The sequence below is a fragment of the Gadus macrocephalus genome, chromosome 2 (assembly GCF_031168955.1).
Source record: "Gadus macrocephalus chromosome 2, ASM3116895v1".
NCBI classification, from domain to species: Eukaryota; Metazoa; Chordata; class Actinopteri; order Gadiformes; family Gadidae; genus Gadus; species Gadus macrocephalus.
This window is the reverse complement of record NC_082383.1, coordinates 2,898,637-2,925,730: the sequence shown is the minus strand read 5'-3', so window position 1 is coordinate 2,925,730 and position 27,094 is coordinate 2,898,637. Positions and strand designations below refer to the sequence as shown.

Sequence of the window (27,094 nt, the reverse complement as noted above, 5' to 3'; positions counted from 1 at the left end):
ACTGACTGCTAATCTAAATTGCTGTGACTTATTAAAATTATAAACTTAAAACTAGGACAACTGGGGATGAGTTCACAGGAAACCCAAATCAATAATCCAGAATTTGTACATCTGTAAATTGTGTAATGCAAATGACATTGAACCAATCAACAATGCACAACTAAATGAGAAATTTCTGATTAAAGTCAGCATGATAAAGTAATCTTTCCAACTTAACCGTTCAGAAATTGTTACAAAAAGGTGTGACTAGTGCAACATCCCAGAGGGGTCGATCCAAATGTACAGTAAACTAGTGGTAAGTTCATCTCATAGGCATGGACTGTATAAACGGCCACGTAAATTGCCATGAAACTGAAATTGTACGAGATAAGCGTATCGGTGGGCGACCGCCCTCTCCTGATCATAGCTGTGTTGCATGCTCATAAACACATTTAGAAAGTGAAACTGAAAAGCACATCTCGAAAAGTAGGGAGGTAAGTTCCTGACAAGGCTTTGTCCTAAAACGTGTTTAAGTAGGCTTGATTTCTTATTACAAACGTCTAATTAGTCATCCGTTTTCTTCACTGCCTATTTAATGATGAATTGTTAATTTGTTTGCGGAAATTAAGATTTGGTTTTGGCACTAGGTCGCTTTCAACAGTGTTTTCATGTTTCGGTGAAATCTAATCCCTGCTATTTGAACGTTAACAAACTGGGTTCATATGCCTATGTGGCAGGCGTGTGTCCGTGGAGATTGGACGCGAGTAGGAACCATTAAAGTAGCTGTCAAACATTTCCACAGTAGGGCAGAGTTCCGTGAGTGACCAACGACGTGCGTAGCGACGCGCGTCGTTGGTCACTACGCAACTCGGCCTTCCTCCGTATGCCGTGAGCGTGAGTGACCAAATCAAAGACGTGCGTCGCGACGGACGTGCGACGCAAGTCGTTGGTCACTTTCGGCCTCGCTCCATTTCCACATGTTTGTTGCTGTACCTGGACCTTCCTGTAGTCGATGTTGATCAATATTGATTTTAATGTCAATAAATTCACATCCTATAACTGATAGTCTACTAATTAAAACAAAATGGTGAGAGGTATGGGCTGGCCAGCATTTCTCATTTGTACAATATATACTAATTATAGAATGTGATTTTATTTGAACCCCTATCGATCATCATGGACTACAGATATGTCTCGGTGATTATACGAGCTAGGTAAAAAAAAAAAAAGCATGCCACGTTACTTCTATATACATCTGAACTTTAAGCATCTCAAACTCGACCCATGGATACACACAGCACTGGTTAGCTTGGGGCAAAGTGTGACCTAAAACAACTTTGGAACAAGAACTCCTACCTTTTTCCTTCTCTGCCTGCATGTGTCATGCAGAAGTCCGCTGTCATGATGGCTGAGGGAGGGCTTTTGGATTCGTTGGAGGGAGTTAAAAAGGAGATCATCAGGCAAAAGGTGAGGAAAATAAAGTGTTCAATGTGCATTATAAGTGGGAATGTCAACCTAGATGTATGATGGATAGATAAGCAACATTTGCTACAGTCCGCTGGGTAGACTGATCCTTCCAGCATCAATCTAGGTGGACACGCCCACTTGTGATGTCCCTAAACACCAACACAGCAAAGATTAGATTTTCAAATGGCTTGTAATGGCTGATCACACTCACACCTGGTAGAATAATGTCCCCCCTTTAACTGATACCCACCGTTTAATAAAAGAGGTTGAACCCAATAAAAATGTACATCTCAACAGGCTCTATACGAGAAGTTGGTTGAGGAGCAGGCGCAGCTGGTGAACACCAATTCTAAACGGGAACACCAGACCAAGGAATTCACGGACCGCTTTGTAAAAATCACAGAAATACAGGAACAGGCCAAGGAACAACATCTGGAAACCATTAACTCTCAAAAGGTAATACTACTTATGTTTTTACAGCTCTGACCTACGCCTGTATAATTGTATAATTGGCTGAATCATTAATTCCCTCACCCTCCACCTCGAGCTGGTGTGTGGTGAGCGTTCTGGCGCAGATTGGCTGCCGTGCATCACCCCTAGTGGGTGCTACACACTGGTGGTGGTGAGTGAGGTCCCCCCCTTCAATGTAAAGCGTCTTTGAGTGTCTAGGAAAAAGCGCTATATAAATTCAATGCATCATTATTATTATTATTTGTAAAGTGAAAATGAACTGATAGATACGGTAGGCCTAAAATAAATGTAGGACTAGAGAACGCACTCAGGTTAGGCATGGTATTCTACGCCTTCACGTTCACTGAATGGCACCATTCCAAAGCCAATACACCTTCAGGTGCACTGTCCATTAGGTGCGTTTCCATCCCCCCGATTATATGCGAACTTTGAAGTATCGAATCAGTAAACGGTGATGGAAACACCAAAATTCGCATAAAAATCCTCTAAATCGCAAAAAGGTTTATCCGCTCGCTTGAGGTGGTTTTTTAGAAATGCGAAAGAGAGTAAATTCGCAAAATGGGAGATGGAAACACACTTACTGTAGGGCTCCATCTCAATACACCTTCAGGTTCACTGTTCACTGAAGGGCTCCATTCCAAAGCCAATACGCCTTCACGGTTCACTGTAGGGCTCCATCTCAATACACCTTCAGGTTCACTGTTCACTGAAGGGCTCCATCTCAATACACCTTCAGGTGCACTGTTCACTGAAGGGCTCCATCTCAATACACCTTCAGGTTCACTGAAGGGCTTCATTCCAATGCCAAGACGCCTTTAAATTCACTGTTCACTGAAGGGCTCCATTCCAAAGTCAATACGCCTTCAGGTGCACTGTTCACCGTAGGGTTCCATCTCAATACACCTTCAAATTCACTGTTCACTGAAGGGCTCCATTCCAAAGCCAATACGCCTTCACGGTTCACTGTAGGGCTCCATGCCAATGCCAAGACGCCTTCAGGTGCACTGTTCACTGTAGGGCTCCATTCCAATGCCAAGACGCCTTCAAATTCACTGTTCACTGAAGGGCTCCATTCCAAAGCCAATACGCCTTCACGGTTCACTGTAGGGCTCCATCCCAAAGCCACTTCCCTGCTTTCTCAAATGTCCTCTGCCTCCTAGCGTTAAGTTTGAGCTGAGCCTAGGAGCCTGAGCATGGAGGTCAATGGTTCATTAATTAAAATCAGTGGATCTGTGTTTATTTGATTGTTGATAACCAACAAAGAACCAACTGCTCACTCGTTTATATCGTTTCTAGAAAAAACGTGACTCCCTGAAGCAGGAAGAGGCAGAACTTCTTGAAGATCACAAAGGGACCGAAACAGCCTTAGAAGAGCAGGAGGCCAAAGAGGCTGAGGTTGAAGGTGCCACCAATGTAAGTGCCTTACAAATTACCTCTATATACCACCTCATGCAGATTCGAGCCACAGCAAAACATCTCGATTAACAACGCACGCACGCACGCAAGCACACACGTCCTGTAACATCACCATTTGTAGATAACATCGACATCATCGTTGTAGGTGAACACCGTGGTACCCAAGAGGGAGGTAGTCTTCCGTGGTGCCACCGCGGCTACTGGGAATCCACAACTCTTTGACGTGAAGTCTCGCATAAAGTACCCCATGGAGGGTGGGACTGCGCTGATCACGTTTGAAGACGAAATAGGTGAAATTGTCGTTTCCCTTCGAGATCGCACATTAAAATCCTGTTCACTGTGCATGTATGTACAGTGAATGTTCTTCACTACACGTACGTGTACAGGGAAGCACATTTCCATCGCTGTCGTATCGATGTAAATGTGCTTCCCTGTACATGTACAGTGCATGTACTACACTACACATACACGCACGGTTTAGTACATGTACAGGGATGTCCCGTCGATTTGTAGTTATGGCTGATGTCTCTCTGACCCCCACCGTTTCCCCTCTCATCGCTCTCCGTTCCCTAGTGGCTCGGAAGATCCAGTCCCTGCAGACCCACAAAGTGACCCTGGAGGGGGAATGCTACATCACGGTAGAGGCCCACCCCGTCCAGCTGATGGTCCCCACCTTGGTCCAGGTACCACACTGCCACATACAGCCAGATGTCTCTTTTTGTCTTCAGTCAGCATGTGGATTATACAGGCTTTGTGGCATTCATGGCGATGTGAACCCACATTCAGAGCCTTTGCTCAGACCTACTTCCAAGTAACCAACTTGTGTATCCAGAATCTGATGGCCACAATCAGTCGCCCCTAGAACTGCCCAAACAGTCAGCCCTAGAACCGGCCGAATCAGTCAGCCCTAGAACCGGCTGAATCAGTAACGCCGTAGAACCGGCGGTTTGTTGCCTTCTGGGTAGGAGTTTATCGACAATCCACAGTATGCACGTTGACTCCATCGCTGCGTGCTTTCAGATGGACACCCGGGTGTGTCCCCGCAGCATCCTGGTGTCCCAGCTGCCGGACGTGGACAGTGAGGTCATCCTGGACAAGCTGGAGATCCACTTCGGCAAGAGCTTTAACGGCGGCGGGGAGGTGGCCAGCAGACATTTCCAGGAGGACACGAGGAATGCCGTGCTCGTCTTCACAGATGACAAATGTGAGCATCCGTTCAACTCGGTCTAGGTCTATTGGGCGGGGGCGGTGATGATGATGGTGGTGGTGGTGGTGGTGGTGGTATGAGGATGATGCTGATGACTTAGCATATATCTTTAGATTGTGCTATTTGCATTTCATGTCAAATCCATGTCCACTGGGTTGAAGTTCTATTGTTCCCGTTCCTAGTTGCCCTGGGCCTGACCCAGAAGGAGAACCACGAGGTGTCATTTCCCAAAAAATCGAAGCACAAAGTGAGGGTGACCCCTTTCGTCAACGGAACCATCACTCGTGTAGAGGTAAGAGGTCGTTTCTTTTGAACCGAAGGCCTTGCCCACACAGTGTTGCCTTTTCTTGAACATGATCCTAACTGATACTTACTTCGAATCATGCTTATGAAAAAGTGTGCTTTTGTCGCTTTATCATTAGTCATCAGTTCACTATCTACTTTCTTCTGCAGCGGCCACTTGTTCATACGCATATTAATACTTCATACCATTAGTTCTTAGAATTACTTTCCGATGTGTAAAGAAGCATATGGAAGGCACAGAGAGGACCTTCATGAAGCTCCTCCATCTCGTAAATTGACGAACCTTCAAGCTCCCCCCCCCCCTACCTACTCTGACCCCCCCCCCCCCTCAGACCGAGGCATTGGCGTGCCCCCGCACTGTGCTGCTGACCGGTATTCCTGGTGTCATGGATGCCGACTGTCTGCAGGACACGCTGGAGATCTTCTTCCAGAAGGGCAGCAATGGCGGAGGGGAGATAAGCAACGCACTGTACAACCCCCCAGGCCAGACCGCCGTGGCCCTCTTCGAGCAAGACACAGGGATCTGACGCGTTCCCGTCTGATAGGTTATGAGACTTCCATGTGTCCTATGGTGCCTTTAAAACACGAAGGGCGGGAATGTACGACGACTTCATGTCGGAGCTCATGAGTCCTTTATTAACCTCTTCACCGCAAAGCCTATTTCTGAGCTTTTTTCTGAAAACATGCAGTAAAAAGGTAAATGGAGTATAGCTCCTTAACCGCAAGGGCTATATTATGTATAATAATATTTAATCATGTTACCAAACAAAACACAGGTAACACCTGTGAGATTGTTGTATATGTGGAAGAAATCACGTTGGATAATACTTGGTTGGGGGGAATAAAGTTAGAACACAGCACGAGTCGAAGATTTTATTTCCGCCTGAATTTTAAGAGTCCAATCTTTCTAGTGGTGTATCACAAGACGACTAGCTCATGTGTTTTAATGTCTTACGTCTTTGAATTGTGGGTGATTAAATATTTGATCGGCTTTGGTTTATCTGCAAGGAGTATTCAAATATTATCTACTTTTGTTTGGAGATAGTTGTTAAAAACATAGTTAAGAAGGAAAATGTAGGTTTAATGACTACAAATTATGTAAAAAGAAAGAATGTAATTAACATATATTTGTCCTTCCTATGAACACAAGTATTGAGAATTATACAATTGGCTGATTCAGCCATTATCTTACTCTGTGGGGAACACCATTAATAGTTTTTAAAAGCCTGTAATCGTCTCAATCGATTAATAAAAATATAAATTCAAAAACGGTTTGTTTTGTAATATTGGCGCTATTGTTTGGGTGAACACACTGTGAACACAGTGTGCCTTCAAAAAGGCAGAGACAAAATGCATGAAAACTACAACAGCATCCAGAGTAGGCCTACAAGTCAGGTTTATTGGAATACACAAACCAACAAACGGGAAAAGACAACAGAGGGGTGAAAAAAAAGTCACTTAAAAGCCAAGCAAAACGTATAAGAACCAAACTAAAAACAAAAACAGATCACTGAACACAACGTACCCAGCATAGCCCCACTAGTGCAGACCCTGAGTGTAAAACACGAGGCGAAGGAACTACAGGCACTTAGACTCAGGGGAGAACGGCTAGGTGGAGTGACGTGGTGTTAGAGTACATTCAAAGGAAAGCCCGCCAAGGAAGCATCGCGCGCGGAAAATAACGGCCGACGGAGTGACGTGACGCGGAAAATGACGGCCGACGGAGCGACGCGACGCGGAAAATAACGGCCAACATTGAAAGAGAAAACGGACAGCTAAGCGACAACCTCAGCGACGATCAGTATCATTTAGAACCGCTCCGAAAGAAAAAAACAATGTCCTTATGCTAACACACCATCTAGTGCAGGCGGCCATTGAGAGCTTACATCTAAAGTGGCATTTTTAGTACGTTAGAAATAGCCTATTTTGTGCTCGGGCGCTACATCTACAAACAGGAAATTACCTAGTAACTTTCTAGCCTTCTTGCGTTGTGCGTGCTTGGATTTCCCGGTCCTCAATAGCGTCTCAACAATAATCAACGGACAAGACGCCCAACTCACGCCTCATCTCACCATTCCTTTAAAAACTCTAAAACGGTTCTATTTACACCCAACAGGTCCATGAAGCTTAAAAAGGAAAATAAATGGCTACCAGCTATTGAATCAGAACGACGAGGCCCCCTAGTGGTGAAGAAGGGTTCACAGGGTTTTTCGGTTGGTTCACAGGGTTTGTATGCATTCCCATCACCGACATGTCCGTTCAATTGCATATCCTCAAGACATGGTTAGGAATTCCTAAAATAACATAATGATTTTTTACCTTCTACAGTATTGCGATTATTGTAACAACATTAAAAAAGTGAAAGCGTAAAAGAATATACATTGAACTGAGAACTATTCCTCAAAAAAATCCACTCAAAAGTAACTCACTAGTAGAAAACATAAGTCTCGCTCCTTTCCAAAAAAACGAAGTAATACCATATGCAACATTTAGGTGCTTTCAGAGTTTAAATACTCAATATTATTTTGTTTCTGTCATTTGTAAAGAACCGGAAGACCGTATCGCTCAGAGGTACTCAGGGTCAGGTTAGCCAGCTAGCGGTTAGCAAGCGGCCTGGCCCTCTAAACAGAAACCCAGGAGAAGTAAAAATGGTTTAAAAGAGAAGAATAAAAACTATTCAAATTAAAATAAGAATTTGGTAGTTTGCAGCCGTCTTCTCAGATGAACTGTAAAGCGGCTTTAACATATATTAAGATAGAACCCGGGTTTCTATGAGAGCAGTGATCCGACAGATGCCTTCTCTCGTTAACCTCTCTCCATTCCATGACTGCAGACGGACCCAAACTCACGCTGCATTTCCTTATTGCTGTCCTGAATACAAGATACGCATAACAAAAAAAATCCTGGGACTTGCTAACGGAAACCAGAAACGAGAAACACCCGACCGACGGGAGAGAGTCAGAGAAAGAGAGAGAGAAAGCAGCTGTCCATCATCTCGAGGCAACCAATAGGAGGAGTGCATTACAGTGGGCGTGTCTGGTGTGGAGTAACACTGGTCTTCAGAGATGGGACTATACTTGATCTTCAGGCGTTGTGTGTAAAGGGACAGTTACGCCACCAGGGGGGCCCAGTCGCTCTGCTTGCGTCCGTACTGCAAGGCCAAGCAGAGGAGAAGGAGGGAAACCGGTGAGTTTTTCAGGATAATAACATTACCTGGGGACTGTGAGCAGCTTGGTGTGGACGGTCACCCACCTGCATGTCTGTGAGCTCCTTGTAGAACCTCTTGGCCAGGTCCGGGCCGTTCTGCATGGTGGGGATCTGGTACGTCTAGAGTGTGGAGGATGGAGGAACAAAAATAAATAGTGTTGTTTCCCCGTCATATGAGAAGAAACGTAAACGAAGTAGTAGTTCAAATGCGTAGCATTAAAGGTGACATAATATGCCACCAGGTGTGAGTGTGATTAGCCTTACAAGCCGTTTCGAAATTCTGCCCCATATGACCCCATATCACTAGTGGGCGCGTCCACTTAGATCTGTGATGGATAGATGAGCAACGTTTACTTCAGTCCACTGGGTAGGCTGGTAGACAGATCTATTCAGCACAGATCTAGGTGGACACGCCCACTAGTGATGTCATATGGGGGCAGATTTTCAAAACGGCTTGTAAGGCTAATCAAACTCACACCTGGTGGCATAGTATGTCCCCTTTAATAAATAGCATTATTAAAAAAGGTGTTATTTGATTTTCATTTTTTGGAAACGTCATAGGTCAGGTCAGAATATCGGTTTTGAATTGACTGCATTGGCTGCCTCTGTATGAGGACATTTCCACTGCTCTTGGTTAATTTCTGACCAATCAGGGCATCGCTTCCCAGATTGGTTTCCGGAGAATCCTGCCCGTCAATCACAGGTGGGTGAAAAAAGAAACGCAGGGAAGGAGCAGCGAGGAACGGGACTTCCTTTATTAGTCTCGTTTTTAATTCGCCCCTCTTTAAAGCTCTCGTTTGTTATGTTACGCACAGCAGCGTTAATGATCCCCAGAACCGCGGTGACCACGTGAAGGGAGAGCGCCGCCCTACCTTGTCCTTGTACAGCAGACTGCCGACCGGGCAGACCACGCAGGCGGTGCCCGCCCCGAACACCTCGATAACCCTCCCGGCGTCCAGCGCCCCCAGCAGCTCCTTCATGTCCATGCGGCGCTCGGTCACCTTGAACTCACCCTGACCACGGAAAGATCCAGAAAGAGAAAGAAGAAAGAATTACATTCAGTGGCCATCTTGCTTTACAAAATGTTTGGTTGTTTTGGTCCCCCTCTGAAAACCTTTGACAAGTAAACTAAAAAACGATACTTAGGCCCAATCCCATTTCTACCCCTTACCCCTCCCCCTTGTTTTGAAGGGGGAAGGGGTAAGGGGTAGAAATGGGATTGGGCCTTAATACTTATAGGGCTTTAACGGCTAGGTGTCGAATGTTGCACCCTTTTAGTTAGTTAGTAACAAGAGTTGTAATTCCCATGCAGGGTATGTTGGCCCGGTTTACTGTCCCTATAGCCGTCATGTCAAACAAAGACACTTTCCACAGTCAAACGGACCAATAATTGACCAATAACGTTGAAATTGAATGGAATGAGGCAAAGACTAAGTCTAAGGCAAAGAGTAAGTCTAAGGCTATGAGTAAGAATAAGGCTAGGAGTAAGTCTAGGGCTAATTCTAGTTAATAAGAAAGGGTAACAAAGACCCCGTTAAACATTGTGGGCATATGGAAAGCTTCCAAGGAATCAAGACCTTTCAGCAGTAACCGATTGTGTGTTCAAGGCGAAGGCTTTGATCCTTCCCCACAGATCACTCTTTCCATACCCCCTCAGGTTTCGAGTGCCCCAACAGAGATCCATCATTTCCATGGCGTCAATCGTTGAAGAGACACCCAAGGATAACAACACCCTTTTGCATCGGGTGTATTTTCATTGGCAGCGCACCGGGGCTGTCTGCCAGCAGAAAGCACCTGTCTCTTTCTCTGAGAGCCACATGGAGGGCACCGCTCTCAACCGACAGAACTAACGAGGCCGCTCTGCCAACAGAAGATATGCGCTTACATCAGCGTGTGCCAAATGTCCTGCTGGGAGATTAGCCCCTGCTGTCATCACCTGCATTATCAGCGTTTATCATCTTAGTTTCTGAGGAGACGTTCTATCAAAGGCCGCTCACAGAGAGTGTTGGATATTAGATCACTGAGCCTCCTAAGGTGAGAGCTAAGGTGTACTTGCTGAAGGACGGCTCAACATCGGGGATCGAACTACTTTTTGGCTTGGAGGCGAACCCCCTGGCCAACACAGTGTACTACACTGCCCTGGTGGGACACGAGGTTACCTCTGGGCTTCAGCCCGGTATGTCTCTGGGGCATCCGGTATTCCTTGGCATAGGGGTAACAGGAGAATCATCCTCAAACGAGTTCCTGTTTCGTTTAGGGAGGGGGAGAAACCAGGGAAGGGTGGGGGGGGGGGGGGGAGCAGGGCATCCTCTCAGGATCCCCAGAGGAGGTACTGACCAAGGGCCAGTGATGATACAAGAGGAGGCACTGGAAGAGGTACTGACCAAGGGCCAGTGATGATACAAGAGGAGGCACTGGAGGAGGTACTGACCAAGGGCCAGTGATGATACAAGAGGAGGCACTGGAGGAGGTACTGACCAAGGGTCAGTGATGATACAAGAGGAGGCACTGGAGGAGGTACTGACCAAGGGCCAGTGATGATACAAGAGGAGGTACCGGAGGAGGTACTGACCCAGGCTCGAGACAGGTCCAGCAGGGATTGCCTGGTGACCCCCGGCAAGATGATCCCGTCGAGGGGCGGAGTAATCAGCTCCTTCTCTGCGGACGCACAAACACGGAAACATTGACTCATGTGGGCTGATGAATGTTTACCATCGTTTCCTCATGGTTCCCATAGTACTGCACTCAGTGTGAATGCCTATCAAAGATTAATTCAATCAGGAACTAGTTAAGTGTTCCAGGAAATCTGCTTCACATGCTTGGAATTTGTACAGTTATTTAGAGAAACATTGCTTGAATGGAGGAACATATTTTGACTCAGTTAAATAAGAAAGAGCAGCTATGGCATCTTCATGTAAGCATGTGTGGAAACCCTAGCCGACTAAAGTTAAGCAGAAAGAGACGAAGAGAGAGACAGAAGCTGTGTTCGAAATCGTTCCCTATTCACTCACTCACTATTCCCTATATAGTGTTCAAGATATAGTGCACTATAGGGAACGAACAAACGAGAATTCGGATACTACGCTGAACATTTCTTAACGTCATTTGCGTCAGTAAATGTGCCGGGTATTTGTGTGACGCAGACAGATGCGCCCACATCATGTAAACAAACGGGCAATCACGAGGAAAGCTGGAGGTTGTATTGATGTTGAATGTTACATTTCCTTGATCAAGGTTTTTTTTTCTTAATTTTGAATGTTACATTTTCCATGTTAAATCCCAAATAAATTGACATTCCTAAACGAAAGCCGAGACTCCATCATTAAATGTATTCGTTTTCGCGGTTATTCAGCTTCTTCTCCAGAAAAACACGACCGCATTGCATTGTGGTCACACACACACACACACACATTGTGTACCTGTAGGGTACATCGTATGTACACTCAACTTTTGGCTATTTTAAGTGCAATTTATAGTGCATGAAATTAACCACTGAGAATTCGAACAACACTGCAGAATAGCAATCACCCTATATAGTGCACTACATCCGTGATAGGGAACGATTTCGAACACAGCAGACATAGACAAAGAGAGACTTACTGACATCTAGGGGTGGGGAAAGGTATCAATTTCCAAAATTGTTTTATTTACATTTTTTCCCTTCCGTCTTAGATTAAGTGCGTTGAAAATATTGTAATATCAGTCGATAATTATTTTAAAACATAAAAACGACATAATCTTAATTCCAAAATAATCCAAATTGACTGGAATCGTGAGATATGCGACCACCCCCCCTGCTGACCTCCGTTCTCCGCGGTCCAGTAGATGAAGAGGTTCATGGTGCCGACCTCGGTGATCTCCTCCTGCTCCCCGTACAGCCACAGCACCTGCTGGCAGCCCTTCTGCAACGCCACGTCCTGCACCGCGATGGTGGGCCCGTAGTTCCTGGAGCCGCCAGGGGGGGGCGCCAAAAGACCACGACCAAAAATAATCAGTCCATGTACCGTTGACGGTAAAAAGCACCCTCCCATCTTCTATGTGTGGATGAACACTCACCCTCCCATCTTCTATGTGCGGATGAACACTCACCCTCCCATCTTCTATGTGCGGATGAACACTCACCCTCCCACCTTCTATGAGCGGATATACACTCACCCTCCCATCGTGTATGTGGGGATGAACAATCATCCTGAACACTCACCCCCCCCATCGCGTATGTGGGGGTGAACACTCACCCTCCCATGGTGTATGTGCGGGTGAACACTCACCCTCCCACGGTGTATGTGCGGGTGAACACTCACCCTCCCATCTTTAATGTGTGGGTGAACCGTCACCCTCCCATCATGGGTGTGGGTGAACACTCACCCTCCCATCTTGTAGGCGCCCACCCCGCCCCTCCAGGCCCTCACGAAGGAGGGGTCGGCCAGCAGGGACACGGGGTTGAAGGAGCCTGTGGAGAAGTAGGGCCCCACGGGCCCCACGATGACGAAGAGCATGGCCTTACCGGCCCGGGACACGCCCAGGGAGGGCTGACCCACGGGGGGGGGGGGGGGGCGGGGGGGGTAAGAGAGACAGGGGGGAGGAGGAGAGAGGTGAGGGGAGGAGGAGAGAGACAAGGGGAGGGCGGGAGAGACGGGGGGGGGGGGGGGGGGGGGGGAGAGGAAGAGAAAGAGGTTTACAAATCAGTTAATCCGGTTGTCATCAAGAGTACCCTACGTTCACAGGCTCTGTGACTGTGCTCTCCGTTTCTCTGTGCGTCGCGTGCAATGCGCTGCACCCGGGCTAACGCCATGGCAGCAAGGCCCTTGTTGCCATGGCGTTAGCCCAGATGCTGCCCAGGCATGCGCCAGAAGGCCGGGCTTGTTCGGGCCTGTTGCCGGGCGGACCCACCTCCACCCCGATGAACGTGGGCCGGATGTAGAGGCTGGCGTCCAGGGAGTAGGGTACCCACTCCTGGTCCACTTCCACCAGCTTCCTGATGCACTCCAGCAGCTCCGCCTTGTCGAACAGCTGCAGGGAAAACAGGGCAGGCTGTTAGCATCCGCTAGCTGTTAACATCCGCTAGCTGTTAGCATCCGCTAGCTGTTAGCATCCGCTAGCTGTTAACATCCGCTAGCTGTTAACATCCGTTAGCTGTTAGCATCCGCTAGCTGTTAGCATCCGCTAGCTGGTGGCATCCACCTCCTCCGTTAGCACCCCCCTTTTGATTGGTTTCCATGTCGGTGCATGTTTGTGTTTTATGAATCTTATGCAGAATTGTGTGTGCTCAAAGTACTGGTACTGCTTGGATTATCTTCATTCTTGAAGGGACTTACTTTTAATCGCTTTGGACTAAAGTACCAGCTGATTCAATGTACTTTGTGTGTGTGTGTACGTGTGTGTCTGTAGACGTGTGTGTTAAAGTGTGTATACATGTGTACATGCGTGTATTTGTGTGTACGTGTGTGTGTGCATGTACTTGTTTGTGTGTGTGTGTGTGCGTGCATGTGTGTGTACTTGTTTACGTGTTAGCGAGTGCGTGTGTGTGTACATATTTACGTGTATGCGCGTGTGAGTTTGTGTGTACGCGCGTGTGAGTTTGTGTGTACGCGCGTGTTTGTGTGTACGCGCGTGTTTGTGTGTACGTGTGCACGTACGCGTTTACGTGTACGTGTGTGTGTGGCGTACGCGTGTGTGTGGTGTACGTATGTATGTTTACGTGTACGCGTGTGAGTTTGTGTGTACGTGTGTGCGTAGGGGTGTGAACTCACGGGCAGGCAGCTCCTCTCGGCGCTGCGGTGCATGCGCTCCATGTTGTGCATCGGCCGGAAGAGGCGGATGCGGTCGTCCACACCACGGAACGCCTTCATACCCTCGAAGAGCTGCACACACACACACACACACACACACACACACACACACACACACACACACACACACACACACACACACACACACACACACACACACACACACACACACACACACACACACACACACACACACACACACAGTTAGAGCTTTGGCTATAGGTTCTAGTCCAAGGTTATAAAGAGAGCAGACAATAGAGAAAGATTCGGAAAATAAACCACCCAAAAAAACCTCTCCTCCCTCTCTACCCCCTCTTCTTCTCCCCCCTCCCCCCTCCCTTTCTCCACAATTGAGATGCGTTGCATTTCATCCACCTGTGAATGACAGGCGAGACGGATTCCCACAAACCAATCTAAGGGAAGCTAAAGTGTTCGATTCAGTTCACTTGTTCCCTCGATTCCTTACGCCTAAATAGTGACCCCTATGCACGATTTATGGAACAAGTCGGACAGGAAAGGGTGGAGTTCTGTGGTCTTAGGTGAACCCTGGAGGCGGACTCGGCTGGCTGGACAGCTTAGTCTGAACTGATGGGAATGCAGAGCGTGGAGATGTTTTTATGATGATTATACGGTACAGTGGGATCTAACGAGCCGATTCTAAAGGGAGGGACTCTGGTTCGCCCGAGGTCGCCCCGGTAATTAGCAATGTGGACACACCACTGATCTGGATTGATCTAAAATATACAAATCAAAACTGATTTGGGGCGACCCCCTGTACGATCCCCTGTCCCCGAGCAAGGCACCTCACCCCTGACTGCTAATGACAAGCTGGCTGCCGCCCTGCGTCGTTGTCTACGCCGTCGGCGTGTGAATGTGGCCATGAATGGTTGCGAGTTGCTTTGGATAAAAGCGTCAGCAAAATACCCTAAATGTAAATGTAGTAACCCGAGACATGGCTAGTAGGGACAGCAGACCAGTTGATCCCAGCTGCAGGCAGCAGCAGATCACTGTCTATTGGTTGAGAATAACCTTTTGATCCATTGAGCTTCCTGCTCTGTGCTCCACTAGCAAGGCACCAATAGCCTTCTCTGTCCAGGAGGGAGGGGTTCCCCGTTCAGACAGACCACGGCTGTGTTCTGACTCACAGGCCTGGGGTTCACAGGGGCTGTGAGTATTGCTGGGTGACACGGCCTGATACTTCTATCAAAACATAGCTTATCTAATATCCCGATAACAATATTTATCAGGTGTACGCATGTTGTCTGGCAATTCAATAAGTAGTCGATATGAAAGGAAGTAAACAAGCAAGCAAAATACTAAAAGTATTTTCTTATTTTATTAAGAACTTTAGTTCAACATGAACATTGGTTCAAAGTGGAAATACAGAGAAAAAAAAAATACAATAAATACAAGCCTAATCTACAATAATAAAATGTCAAATATCAAAAAAGGTAAACATTAAAACATTTTGAAGCACAGTTGAGGGAAACTTTGTGTCTCCACTACAGTGAGCACGCCCCCTTCTGGCTGAACCCCAGCGCTGCGGCAGAGCTGCTGCCAAGTAACAGAACTAGTGGCAGCACGCCCAACGCTGCTACTGTGGCTGCTACTGCTACTGTTTGTTGCACAACCAGTCTACCCAGAGTGGGGTATATTGTTACGACAGCCCTCGGGCGTGATGTTCCTTCACCTTGATCATAACGGTATTCTTATTGTGTTCTATTAAATTATCAAAGACCTAGGAATCAATCACCCGCAGCTTAGCCACCAAATGCTGCTGCTAGTTTTTCACCCATAAAAAAGGGGCGGGGCGCTACTCAAGGGTGGAGCCCCAGGATTGGCTGCTCTCATGTGGGGCGTGGGGGGGGGGGCTCACCTCGATGGAGTAGTGCAGGGCAGAGCTGGCGGGGTGGAGCGACAGGTTCTGGAAGGGCTTGATCTGCGGCGCCTCCCACCCGTCCTTATCCGACCAATCGATGGTCAGCATGTGGTCGGAGAACTGCTTCCCGAAGACCAGCGTGGACGGGTCCGGCTTGGGGCTGGGCGCCGTGTTGCGCTCGATGACCAGGTCCGACGCCTGGGCGCGGCGGAGGGGGGGGGGGGACAGGAGAGAGATCGAAGAGGAGAGGGGAGAGAGGGTAGAGGAGAGGAAGGAGAGGAGAGAAGGGAGGTAGAGAGGGGAGGAAGAGTGGGGAGAGGAGAGAGGGTAGAGGTGAGAGGAAAGGAAGGAGAGAGGGGGGAGAGGAGAGAGGAGAGGGATGGAGGAGAGGGGGGAGAGAGGAGAGAGGGTAAAGGAGAGGAAGTAGGGGAGAGAAGGGAGGTAGAGAGGGGAGGAAGAGTGGGGAGAGGGGAGAGGTGAGAGGAAAGGAAGGAGAGAGGGGAGAGAGGAGAGGTAGAGAGGGTAGAGGAGAGAGGAGAGGGATGGGGGAGAGGAGAGGGGGGAGAGAGGAAGAGCGACGGCGACAACACAAGACGAGGAAGAGCAGAGCGAGCAGACGGATGCAGTGATTACCTTTATTTTGGGGACTGTGCACAGAGAGCATGCGCTGAATTAAAGAGCAATTGGGCAGGGACCAAGCACGCGTTTGACACAAATTGAGATACACAGAGAGTGAAGGGGAGACAAAAGGCACAGTCAGAGTCTGGTCGAGGGCGAGGCATCCTCACAGTATTTACAGACAACGCTGGTCTAAGGATCACGAGTGACACAGATAAACAGAGGGATGCCGACGACACGCTGACATTATGGGCTGTACACAGAATCGCTGTGACGATTGCCGTGAGGTTCGGTTACCTTGAATGAGCTGGCGAATCGCGCGGGCCGCAGGCACAGGGAGAGGGTCTGGGCGAAGGGCCTGTGAAGTACCTGCAGGCAGCGTCAGGAAACACTGTAACAGGAGCCCGGCTGTTCTCAAGGGTCATTCAGTAGGAGTCAGGTGGGCGTCTGGGTGTTACCATGACGATGCATCGATGACTCCCACAGACACAGACATGGCATGGGTCGTCTCACCGTTCAAGTGGGACGAAGCACCAGCACCAATCATTTGCGCAGAAACCCACACACCTATTTGTACTATATTGATGGAGCTGAACACTAATGTTGTTCAAATATACCTAGTTTGCTTTTATCGTTCTCAGCCTTATGTGGAAGATCATAGTGTACACAAAATAACTATAAGTAAATACAACATTGCGATGGGAGATACCCGAAAAACCTGACGCTCCACTTTTGTTTTTTTCTCCTCTACCACTACAGATCTGAGTCCATCACCGTCTCACAACGAGACGGTCGGTGCCAACAAACAACCGGGCCACGACATCATACCTATCATGTAAAAACGTCAATCATGTGTGTCATGTCTACGCTGGCAAAACATCCTGAAGGACGGCTGTGGGCTGACCAGCCAGCTTTAAATAGCACCTCACAGCACAGGTCAAATAAAAGACGCCTCAACCCCACCGCATTATTTATACTGTCGACTAGTGACCCGGGGCCGCTTGAAACAATTAAAACGGTTTAAACTACGGTTCCTCAGGCGAAGTAACACAGATCCAATGAAACCGACAGGTCAATTGAGGTCAGGTCATTCCGTGAGGTGGTGAAAAAAAAAAAAGTTGTAAACATTAACAAATGTCACGAATGCCACGAAAACCCCTATGGATTTGTTGGTTGTATTAAACCAGTGGCAGATGAACAAAGACGCAGCAATATAGACAATATAATGATTATACGAGTGCTTCATTGTTCTTTGGCTGAGGGTTGACTGACGGAGGAGATCTCCCTGGACTATGCTGCTAGTCTGGCTGTTCGGCATGTTTTTCCCCGTTACCGTTTTTCCAGCTGCGCGGCGCTCATCCCGGTCATGACCGCAGACACTCAGCCGGTCAGGTCGCGTTTACCATCATCAACAATCATTAACATTACATTACAACTACAGTAGATAAAACCTTGATCTTTGAACTCACCGTGCGAAGGGCTGCCATGGTTGCTGCTGAATGAAGACCAAGGTCTAGTGCTCGGGTAGCAACAACACCAAACCACCGGGGTTCCGGTTTGCTATTTGAAGACGATCTTATATTAACAAAGATCTTCTTTTCCTAACCATTTACATGGTTAGGAAAAAAATACCTAACGTACTGTGTGGAAATTAGGAAAAATCTTTAATTGTTCACACGTATTATTGAGAATCGTTGAGATAGGGAGGAGACGTGTTACGTTGTTGTGTTATGTAACGTCTTAATCGCTGTTAAACCCTGGATGTGTTGTGATGTAAGTGTGTTTTAATTTGGTATCACAACACATCTGCGAATAACTATCCCGATAAACCATCGGAATAAAGAACTATCGGAATAAAGTTACAAATACGCTCATGTGATCATTCATAAATGTTTAAACGGGTGGGCGTGATGGACACATGACACCTGATTGGGCGAGCCGAACAGAGAGGGTTCCTCGGGTTCACAGAGGAGCGAGAATGATTGGCCCCCATCGAGGGAGTGGTGCTTGCAACTCAAGACAGAAGTTGCATCAACGGAGAGGGGTGGCGTGGTGACGTGTCCCATGAGCATTCCGATTGTTCAAAGCGGGGCATTCGACTGAATGAAGACATCTTCAAGGAATCGCAATTGTCAAAATAGTAATACCAGAATGTACTAGTTTAATATCAAGCCATCCGGACCGAGACATCTCACGAGGGCTCCGAATCCACCAGCAACAGTTATGTTCCAGCAAACATGATTTTGGCTGCTTTTGCGCAGTTTTTTCAATGCATGACTTCCGCTGAAAAAAAAAAGGAGGAGGATGGGGATGATTTATTCACTGCGCAGAGCAAATGAGTAGGAAGTGTAAATTAGTATAGAAGTGTTTTCCATTTACTCAGTCTATGAGAAGCACTTGACGGCCAGACGTCTGGCAGTGAGGGGGGGAACAGGATGAAGATGACGCTGTTTTTAACGGCAAAGTTATTAGTAAATTCTGCTTCATATAGGCCTTGAGTAAATAAGTTGTTATTTGCTTGCTGTCAGACTTGCTGAGCAATGGATGCTCTTCTATTGATTTCTATTGAAGCTTTTAATAAGTGTTTACTCTCTCTCTGGCGTGTGACTCCCTTGACTGGACTATTGAATTACCTTAGATCAACGAGCATCCATGATTTGCAAAACATGATTTTGATCAACTAAACATGGGTAACACAATAGTGTCACAGCCAAAAACTGCAGTTTTAGATACGATGCCATCGATACTGATCAGTAAACCTTTTGAAGTATCATGAGTCAGGACATCACCTGATTTGACTACGAAATAGTTATCTCCAATGTCTATGTTAGAAATAGGCTTTCCCACTCAAACCATAGACGGATTATGACATATCGGGCCCCTGGGCACGTGGACTCCGCAGCCCCCCCCCCCCCCCTTCCAACATAAACACATGCACCAAGAATACACACACACTTATTGGCGATAATAAGTCATTGGCCTATACCTGCAACTCAGCAGGATTTGTAGCACAGGAAAGGCAACCTCACAATAATTATACAAATAAATGCATCTTTATTTAACCAAAACAGGATAAAATATATATATAATTGATGCAATTTTGGGCGATTTGAACGAATTTCGAATGCACCGCTTTCAACCACAAATAAAAACGACTTAAAGCAACTCAATACGAACAGTTCCTTACATTAATTGACAGTAATGCATTTCACCTATGAAATGCATTTTTTACGGGCTCTGTTCCGTGCGAAATCCTCCACGAAGTCCAGTGCATTGGTAAGGTCGCTCTCAATTGCCATGAGAGAAAGTGCCTTGAGGCGTTTTTGTGACATTTTCGTCCTCAGTTCATTTTTTATCCTGGACAGAAGAGAGAATGACCGCTCCCCTTCGCAATTACTGACGGGCAGAGTCAGAAAAAGCCGTAGCGCTACATACACATTTGGAAACATAGATTGCAGTCCACAATCGAGTATAATTCGTAGCAGTCCTTTTGGGGTTGCATCATCTCCAGGCTTGTTAAATGATCTGAACTGAATAAATTCATTGCTTCAACGCTCCACTTAGAGTTCGCCGTTGCTCCATGTTTAAATGACAGTGACTTGTTCGTGACCGGTCTCAAACTGAAACAGTGCCCCCTATTGATCTTTTTATTAATTTATTTACTCAATAGTAATAGGCCTACTATTGCTGTTTTCGCTTGAATTTTTGTATTTCTCTACTGATTGCTTCGACAATGCAACATTAAAAGTTACTAACAGTGGGGCCCTGGGCCCCACTGTTAGTAACTTGTGGGGCGGCTCAGTCTACTTCAGTTACTAACAGTGGGGCCCTGGGCCCCACTGTTAGTAACTTGTGGGGCCCTGGACCCCACTGTATTAGTAACTTGTGGGGCCCTGGGCCCCACTGTTAGTAACTTGTGGGGCCCTGGGCCCCACTGTTAGTAACTTGTGGGGCCCTGGACCCCACTGTTAGTAACTTGTGGGGTGGCTCAGGGGGGCCCAAGGGCCCCCCTGAGCCCTTGGGCCCCTGGGCATGTGCCCGGTGTGCCCGTGCAGTAATCCACCCATGACTCAAACACGTGTTCAGGGACAACTGTCGGTATGAAGGCACATTTCATGAAAACAACGTTACAAACCGTATTGTCGATATTAAGTCGCTATCTATAACTAAAGTTCTCTCTCCTGGTTTCTAACTTAAAGTGGTCATGTCTTGCTCGTAAATCCATGGTCCTGCAATGCTTAGAAACTTACGTCTCACGTCATAATAAACACCCATACAAATAAAAACACCACACAACAATCAGTTATAAAACAATCACTCAGTAATAACAAATAAAATAATCAAACATATTTTAATGCATTTAGCAACAAAGACCAGCGCTGACTTAGAGAAGAAGAAACGTAACAATGATAATAGTTTAAACGCGTAAAAGACGTCGTGTTCCCTCGTTACGTTAACGAGCCGACCGTCGTCTACCTCAGGGGAGGCGGTTCTTGAAGCCGTAGTTTAGCTCCGCCCCCCCGCTGAGCGGCAGGTCCACCCCGGTGCAGAAGGTGGCGTCGGCCGCCAGGAACAGCGCCATCAGCCCGCTCTCCTCCTCCGTGCCCATGCGGCCAATCAGCTGAGGGGAGGACGAACAAACGCATGAATTTACATTTTACACTGAGGACATTCAGAAGACGCTTTTATCCAAAGCGACGTACAATAAGGACTTTTGTCAGGGGAAAGAGAAACAACAATATATCGCTGTCGGTACAGTAAGGATGTTCGTAGAACCAAGTGCCGAGCACTAACAATCTCTAGGTTAACCCATTCCCCGTATGCAACAAAGATAGCTAGGATAAGATGCTACACAATTGCTGAGTAAAATTTTTAAGTGCTAGGACATACGACGTACAACAAGTGTGTAAGGATGGGGATGTGGGGGGGGGTGGGGGGCAAGGATGGAGGCTCTGCAGAGTCTAGGTGAACTCTGAACATGTACTCTGAGCGCGCACATTTAGGATCTCTCTCATCGCGCTTCCACACTGTATGCTGACCTGACGTACAGTTACTGTAGCTACAACCCCCCCACCCCCCCCCACCACCTTGCTTACTGCCTCACAATATTAGTCTTCTCTCCATTGTGCTTCTCCTAGGATCACTGAGTGTGTGGCTCGTGCCCTGAGCCGTTACAGCAGAGGGATCACCATTCCTGCCGCAACAACATCCAAATCCCCCGCACCTCCTTATGGCGCGTTTCCACTGCAGGGTGCAGAACGGATCGGATCGCAAAGGTGCGGGTCGGGTCGCGTTTCCACCGCCAAAAGTGGGCGTGACCCGGACTTTGCCGTACCCGTTCCGGCCCCGTTCTCGGGACTCCTCCGTTGGGGTACCGCAAACGAGACGAGACGCCTGAAAGGGTCCAAGAACCATTCACAATGTCACCCCCCAGTCCAACCCCCCAGGATTGGTAAACCTAACCCAACCCTGAGTTGGTTTCCTGTGGTCGTATTCTGTTAATGTTAAACAGGAGCGCTTGCACTTGAAGAAAGTACTTAGCATTTCTGAGCCGATCACAGTTTGGGACATTTGCCTGAGTTGATGCATTTAGATTATCTTCCCTCCCCCCCTTGGGTCTTAAACCCGTCTTTTCAGACCCGGGTTTAAGTGGACCCTGAAAAATATACCACCGCTAAAGTTGTCAGACCGCAGGCTCCCCCAGTGAGTAACAGATGTATTTCTAGTTCTTGGGCATTTTGTTTATGACTAATATAGGAGGAAAAGTGTTGTAGGGGGTGGGGATGAGCCAGCTAACACGGGCCGCTGTCTGGAGAACCAGGTAACACGTTACACGGGCCGCTGTGTCTGGAGAACCAGGTAACACGTTACACGGGCCGCTGTGTCTGGAGAACCAGGTAACACGTTACACGGGCCGTTGTGTCTGGAGAACCAGGTAACACGTTACACGGGCCGTTGTGTCTGGAGAACCAGGTAACACGCTACACGGGCCGTTGTGTCTGGAGAACCAGGTAACACGTTACACGAGCCGCTGTCTGGAGAACTCACCTGACAGTCAGCTCCAGCTTTGAGGGCGGCGGCGGCGTCTGGGGTCTGATCGGCCAACTCCTCCCACAGAGGCGTCAGAACGTTACCGGGAGAGATGCTGGGATCAGAGCAATATCAGAATCAGAGTTACTTTTATAACATCTTATTGTACACAGTACACAAGAGTAACATTCTGAGGCTTAGCTCCTCAACAGCCACATAGCAGCAAGATATACGAGATAAAGTAAATAAAGATATCAAGAAATATGTAAAAATAAGTAGCAGCATCAATAGATCACAATGATAAATACTAATAATGCAAATAAAACAAAGCAAGTAATATTAAGTATAGAAACTAAAACAGTGGTAATAACCTATAATAAGTAATGAGGTGTAGTAAAGTGTAAAGTGTGTTCAAGTGGTAGTGGTACCAGCCACGGTTGATTCCAGTGCAAATTGAAAGAAAGAGAGTAAGACACAGTAAGAAACAAGGGGCACTATTTAAAAAAAAAAACTTCAATAAAGTAAGCGAAAGGAGAGAACCGAAAGGTAAAAGAAAGAAAAAAATCTCACCAGTTCACACGCACTTTGAAGCGACTCTCATCCACCGCCATGGCTTTCGTCATGGAGATGATCGCCCCCTTGTGGTAAAAGGTGGACATAACAGGGTGTTGATTTTGGGCTGACCAAATGGGAACAGAACAGCGGCTTCTAGAGCAATCAAGTCGAGAACTCACCTTCGTGGCGACATAGGGCACAGCTCCGACCTGACCGAGACTGGCAACTAGGCTGGAAATGTTAATGATGTTTCCTTCAGTTTTACGCAGGTGTGGTAAAGCAAACTGGGAAGGGAGAGATGAGTTGGTTATAATAAAACCAAGTGGGCGTGCAACCGTACAATTTTCCATGATATAGATCAAGTATATATCTTCCATAATATATGCATATTTAGGGAAGTAGTTTGAAATGTCATTTCACTTTATTGAACGTGTGTGTGTGTGTGTGTGTGTGTGTGTGTGTGTGTGTGTGTGTGTGTGTGTGTGTGTGTGTGTGTGTGTGTGTACTTACTTTGGAGGCGAGGAAGTAGCTGATTAGATTGAGATTCAGAAGGTCTTTAAACTCTTCTGCTGAAGTCTCATCTGTCTCTTTATGAGGAGGGTCTGGGGGGGGGACGACGACGACAAGACCATAATACACATTAAAAAAAAAAAGCTTTAAAATGGGTGGTTATATTATGCCACCAGGCGTGAGTGTGATTAACCAATACAAGCCATTTGCAAATCTGCCTTTCCTGTGATTTAGTGACATCACAAGTGGGCGTGTCCACCTGTGGTGGGCGTGTCCACTTGTGGTGGGCGTGTCCACCTGCGATGGACACGCCTGAGCACACTCACACCTGGTGGCATGATACCACCCCTTTAAACAAAGTGCCGGTACTGACGATGTGTGATGTCATGTCATGCTTTCTAAATTTTTTTCTATGTTTTTCTGTGACAATGTGGGAAGAGAGTGTGTTTATGTGTTATCTGTGTGCTACACTGTGGTGCTACATTGTGTTGTGCCTTTTTAAATGTATGCTGCCCTGGAACCGACTTCACTGTGTGAAAACAATTATCCCCTTGGGGACATTAAAGAACCTAACTAACTAACTATCTAACCAACAACCTCTGCGTTCTCTGGTCATGTGGTGAACGGACGAGCCACTTACGCCACCCAGCGTTGTTCACCAGGCAGTCCAGCTGTCCGTAGAGCTGCACCGTGGCCTCAATGAGTCTCTGGAGCAGAACCACACACACACACACACACACACACACACACACACACACACACACACACACACACACACACACACACACACACACACACACACACACACCACACACACACACACACACACACACACGTATGCACGTACGCATGCACGCACGCACACAGACACAGTCAGACATACAAACACACACACGCGCACGCACCCACCCACGCACGCACGCGCACACACACGGACACACACACACACGCATTCATGCACCCACCCACGCACGCGCACGCACACACACAGACACAGTCAGACACAGACAGACACACGCACACCAGACCGAGTGTTATGAAATATACTGCGGAAATATACAAAACGGTACACAGGAATGAAACACAGCAAAAATAACAAAAATACCCTATCACAGACATGACAGAAATACAATATATATGCGATACCAAGTGACAACAGCACCTATTGTTGAGGAAGGACCACACACACACACACACACACACACACACACACACACACACACACACACACACACACACACACACACACACACACACACACACACACACACACACACACACACACACACACACACACACACACACACATCATTGGAAGTTTGTTATGCAAACCGGTGGAGCAGCCTTCCATCGTAGAGGACTAAGGTGATTGTGTGTGGAGGATGGATGATCTGAGGGGCCTCACCTGACCCCAGTCAGTCTGATTGGACCTTGGGTCTGGGTGAGGCTGCAAACATGTTCATTGAGTATTCTCCTGCATGGCCACCAGCAGACCCAGGCCATAGTGTTTAAATATGGTCGATAGTGTTTAAATAGGTTCTTTTCCCTCACTCTCCACCTCATCCCTAACTCTCCACTTCAAGCTGGTGTGTAGTGAGCATTCTGGCACCGATTGGCTGCCGTGCATCACCCAAGTGGGTGCTACATATTGGTGGTGGTTAGTGAGGTCCCCCCTTCACTTTAGGCGTCTTTGAGTGTTATTAATTATTATTATTATTCATGTTTAACCTCTGTTTTCCTTTTATTCCTAGTCTGTTTTACATAGTTTTGAATGATGACTATATGCTCTGTAAGGTGACCTTGGGTGTCTTGAAAGGCGCCTCTAAATTAAATGTATTATTATTATTATTATTATTATAGACATGCAAAGCCTTCAATAAACCGGCTTTTCAACCTCTCCTCCCTGCAACCTTTGTTTGAAGGCACCCAGTAAACGTCACCTACGTGGAGAGTGGCAAACACCTAGAGAGCATGGTCTTAGCTACAGTAAAAACACGGATTCATAAAATAAAGGCATATTTTAAAGGCATAATTTGTGGTGTATATATATATATATATATATATATATATATATATATATATATATATATATATATATATATATATATATATATATATACACACATACACAACGCAAAGGCTGTTGTTTTGAAAGCTGGTCATATGCAACGTTTTACAGGTATCACGTTAATATTTATATTCCACAATATTTACTTTGCTAATAAAATGATTAAATACATCTGATCTTTAACTTGGATGACTTGATCAAGCGCGGAATACAGGGCATTTAAACCTTCGTTCAACGTCCCTTCAAGTCTGGTCAGCTGACCAGTGTGACATTGTGCCAATCCACAACGGGTCTCGTGATGTACATTCACTTTTGGGGAATCATGCTTCGTCAGGGAGAAAGAAAAAGAAGAGCAACTCGCCTGGCCGTACCTTGAGGTCTTCCTCTTTGGACACATCGCAGGTCATAAACTTGCAGGACCCCGGGCCCGCCTTGTTGAGTTCTTCTTCAAGAGCCTCACCTGCGACAACTGGAATTAAACCAAAGCGCACATATCTCAAATTAACAGCTAATCCCATCATTGGTGGACACGCATGCTTTTTGCATACTAAAATTAACCATGCATATTACCGTAAAATAACTAGTTGGCTGGACAGTGGCCTAATTCATCCATCACTATTAAACAAGGAAACAGTTGGTTAAACTTACCTCCTCTGGCGCAGAACACTACTTTAGCACCGTTTTCCACTGCAATAGAAATATTGAACTGTTAAGAGTGCGTTCCTACGTCAATCATATGTCAGTCATAGACTATTAAATCTTACCAAACACTTTGACTATTCCTCTTCCAATCCCCTTGGAGCCTCCAGTGACCACGGCCACCTTGTTGTGGTAGCGCAGAGAAGCGGCAGACATTACAGAGACACTCCGGGTTGGATCGTAGGGAACTTGGGTCGTGAACGACAGGTAGCCGACTGAATTCCTGACACTCTGTACTTGTGTCAGGAACCGTCACTGACCTGTATTTCCCATCTGAAACATGCCTAGACAAGGGTGCTCCAAATCGGCGCTATCGGTGCAGTGGCTTGGGTCCAGCGGCGAGAGGTGAGAGGGAGGGACTTTCGATTGCGATAACCACACTGGTTTTGCATATAACTTCATCAAATTGTTGGTACAAATTCCATATTTATCGCCTTTTCTTTCGAGTTTTATCGAGCCATGTTCTTATTGACGTCGCTCAGGGGAGTGTTTAGGCTACTTGAAAACAGTTGCAGTAGGAAATAAGGGACCGGAAATGCGTTGCGGTAGACCGGGAACACGCTGGGAAGGATAATCTCTCAGCCCAACTGAATTCAGGAAGAGCAAAGCGGGTCGGTTCATGTTGTTGCTGCAGAACCAATCACCCAGTTTCCGGGTACACTTAAGTAAACATTGCCTTATGTATAAGCTACACAACAAGAGCAAAAGTCCTCAATCTATCTGAGTCTGTTGTTCTCCAGAGTGAGTGCTCCAAAAACGAACTAGTTAACTCGTATTTTTCCACATAAATGACTTAATGCTAATGTTGGGAGTGAGAGTGAGAGTGAGAGTGAGAGTGAGAGTGTGTGTGTGTGTGTGTGTGTGTGTGTGTGTGTGTGTGTGTGTGTGTGTGTGTG

General features: G+C 46.9%; 4 protein-coding genes across 6 annotated transcripts in view; 1 reads left to right on the top strand and 3 right to left on the bottom strand.

Annotated features, from left to right (window-relative positions):
* The first annotated feature begins 380 nt into the window (after positions 1-380).
* ifi35 (interferon-induced protein 35) lies at positions 381-7,293 on the top strand. Of its 2 annotated transcripts, none has more exons than XM_060075843.1 (9): positions 381-473; positions 1,369-1,446; positions 1,744-1,902; positions 3,214-3,330; positions 3,479-3,623; positions 3,907-4,016; positions 4,354-4,537; positions 4,723-4,832; positions 5,176-7,293. In XM_060075843.1, exons 2-9 carry the CDS (start codon positions 1,381-1,383, stop codon positions 5,368-5,370), a joined length of 1,086 nt encoding a protein of 361 aa, XP_059931826.1. In that variant the 5' UTR covers positions 381-473; positions 1,369-1,380; the 3' UTR covers positions 5,371-7,293. The 2 variants fall into 2 exon arrangements, with proteins under 2 accessions (XP_059931826.1, XP_059931835.1); XM_060075852.1 differs by having other exon boundaries at positions 402-473; positions 1,372-1,446.
* Positions 6,223-18,536, bottom strand: bcat2 (branched chain amino-acid transaminase 2, mitochondrial). Of its 2 annotated transcripts, none has more exons than XM_060075831.1 (11): positions 18,519-18,536; positions 16,634-16,705; positions 15,716-15,916; positions 13,801-13,911; positions 12,941-13,060; positions 12,416-12,579; positions 11,853-11,995; positions 10,623-10,708; positions 8,923-9,063; positions 8,096-8,170; positions 6,223-7,994 (listed from the first exon to the last, which is right to left on the bottom strand). In XM_060075831.1, exons 3-11 carry the CDS (start codon positions 15,824-15,826, stop codon positions 7,953-7,955), a joined length of 993 nt encoding a protein of 330 aa, XP_059931814.1. In that variant the 5' UTR covers positions 15,827-15,916; positions 16,634-16,705; positions 18,519-18,536; the 3' UTR covers positions 6,223-7,952. The 2 variants fall into 2 exon arrangements, with proteins under 2 accessions (XP_059931814.1, XP_059931807.1); XM_060075824.1 differs by lacking the exon at positions 18,519-18,536 and adding an exon at positions 17,806-18,209.
* A 2,082-nt stretch (positions 18,537-20,618) lies between these two features.
* hsd17b14 (hydroxysteroid (17-beta) dehydrogenase 14) lies at positions 20,619-26,685 on the bottom strand. Its single transcript, XM_060075811.1, has 9 exons — positions 26,264-26,685; positions 26,148-26,186; positions 25,871-25,968; positions 24,072-24,138; positions 23,432-23,523; positions 23,101-23,205; positions 22,937-23,004; positions 22,385-22,481; positions 20,619-20,957 (listed from the first exon to the last, which is right to left on the bottom strand). Exons 1-9 carry the CDS (start codon positions 26,352-26,354, stop codon positions 20,814-20,816), a joined length of 801 nt encoding a protein of 266 aa, XP_059931794.1. The 5' UTR covers positions 26,355-26,685; the 3' UTR covers positions 20,619-20,813.
* A 278-nt stretch (positions 26,686-26,963) lies between these two features.
* ppfia3 (PTPRF interacting protein alpha 3) overlaps positions 26,964-27,094 on the bottom strand; it is a 25,679-nt gene continuing 25,548 nt past the window's right edge. The window contains exon 19 of the mRNA XM_060074920.1: positions 26,964-26,997. Coding sequence (XP_059930903.1) covers positions 26,964-26,997 — 34 coding nt within the window. The remainder of the gene's footprint in view (positions 26,998-27,094) is intronic.

Excerpts from the sequence above, each read along its gene's own strand:
- bcat2 (XM_060075824.1), bottom strand. Across the intron at positions 15,917-16,633 it reads GATTCGCCAGCTCATTCAAG|GCGTCGGACCTGGTCATCGA; the intron begins GTAACCGAACCT and ends CGCCGCGCCCAG. Across the intron at positions 12,580-12,940 it reads CCACGTTCATCGGGGTGGAG|CCCTCCCTGGGCGTGTCCCG; the intron begins GTGGGTCCGCCC and ends CCCGTGGGTCAG.
- hsd17b14 (XM_060075811.1), bottom strand. The coding sequence starts at position 26,354 with ATGTCTGCCGCTTCTCTGCGCTACCACAACAAGGTGGCCGTGGTCACT. Across the intron at positions 25,969-26,147 it reads AGTGTTCTGCGCCAGAGGAG|TTGTCGCAGGTGAGGCTCTT; the intron begins GTAAGTTTAACC and ends GTTTAATTCCAG. Across the intron at positions 22,482-22,936 it reads TTCAAAGTGCGTGTGAACTG|CATCTCTCCCGGTAACGTTC; the intron begins GTGAGATTTTTT and ends CTCTGATCCCAG.
- ifi35 (XM_060075843.1), top strand. The coding sequence starts at position 1,381 with ATGATGGCTGAGGGAGGGCTTTTGGATTCGTTGGAGGGAGTTAAAAAG. Across the intron at positions 1,903-3,213 it reads AAACCATTAACTCTCAAAAG|AAAAAACGTGACTCCCTGAA; the intron begins GTAATACTACTT and ends TATCGTTTCTAG. Across the intron at positions 4,017-4,353 it reads TGGTCCCCACCTTGGTCCAG|ATGGACACCCGGGTGTGTCC; the intron begins GTACCACACTGC and ends GCGTGCTTTCAG.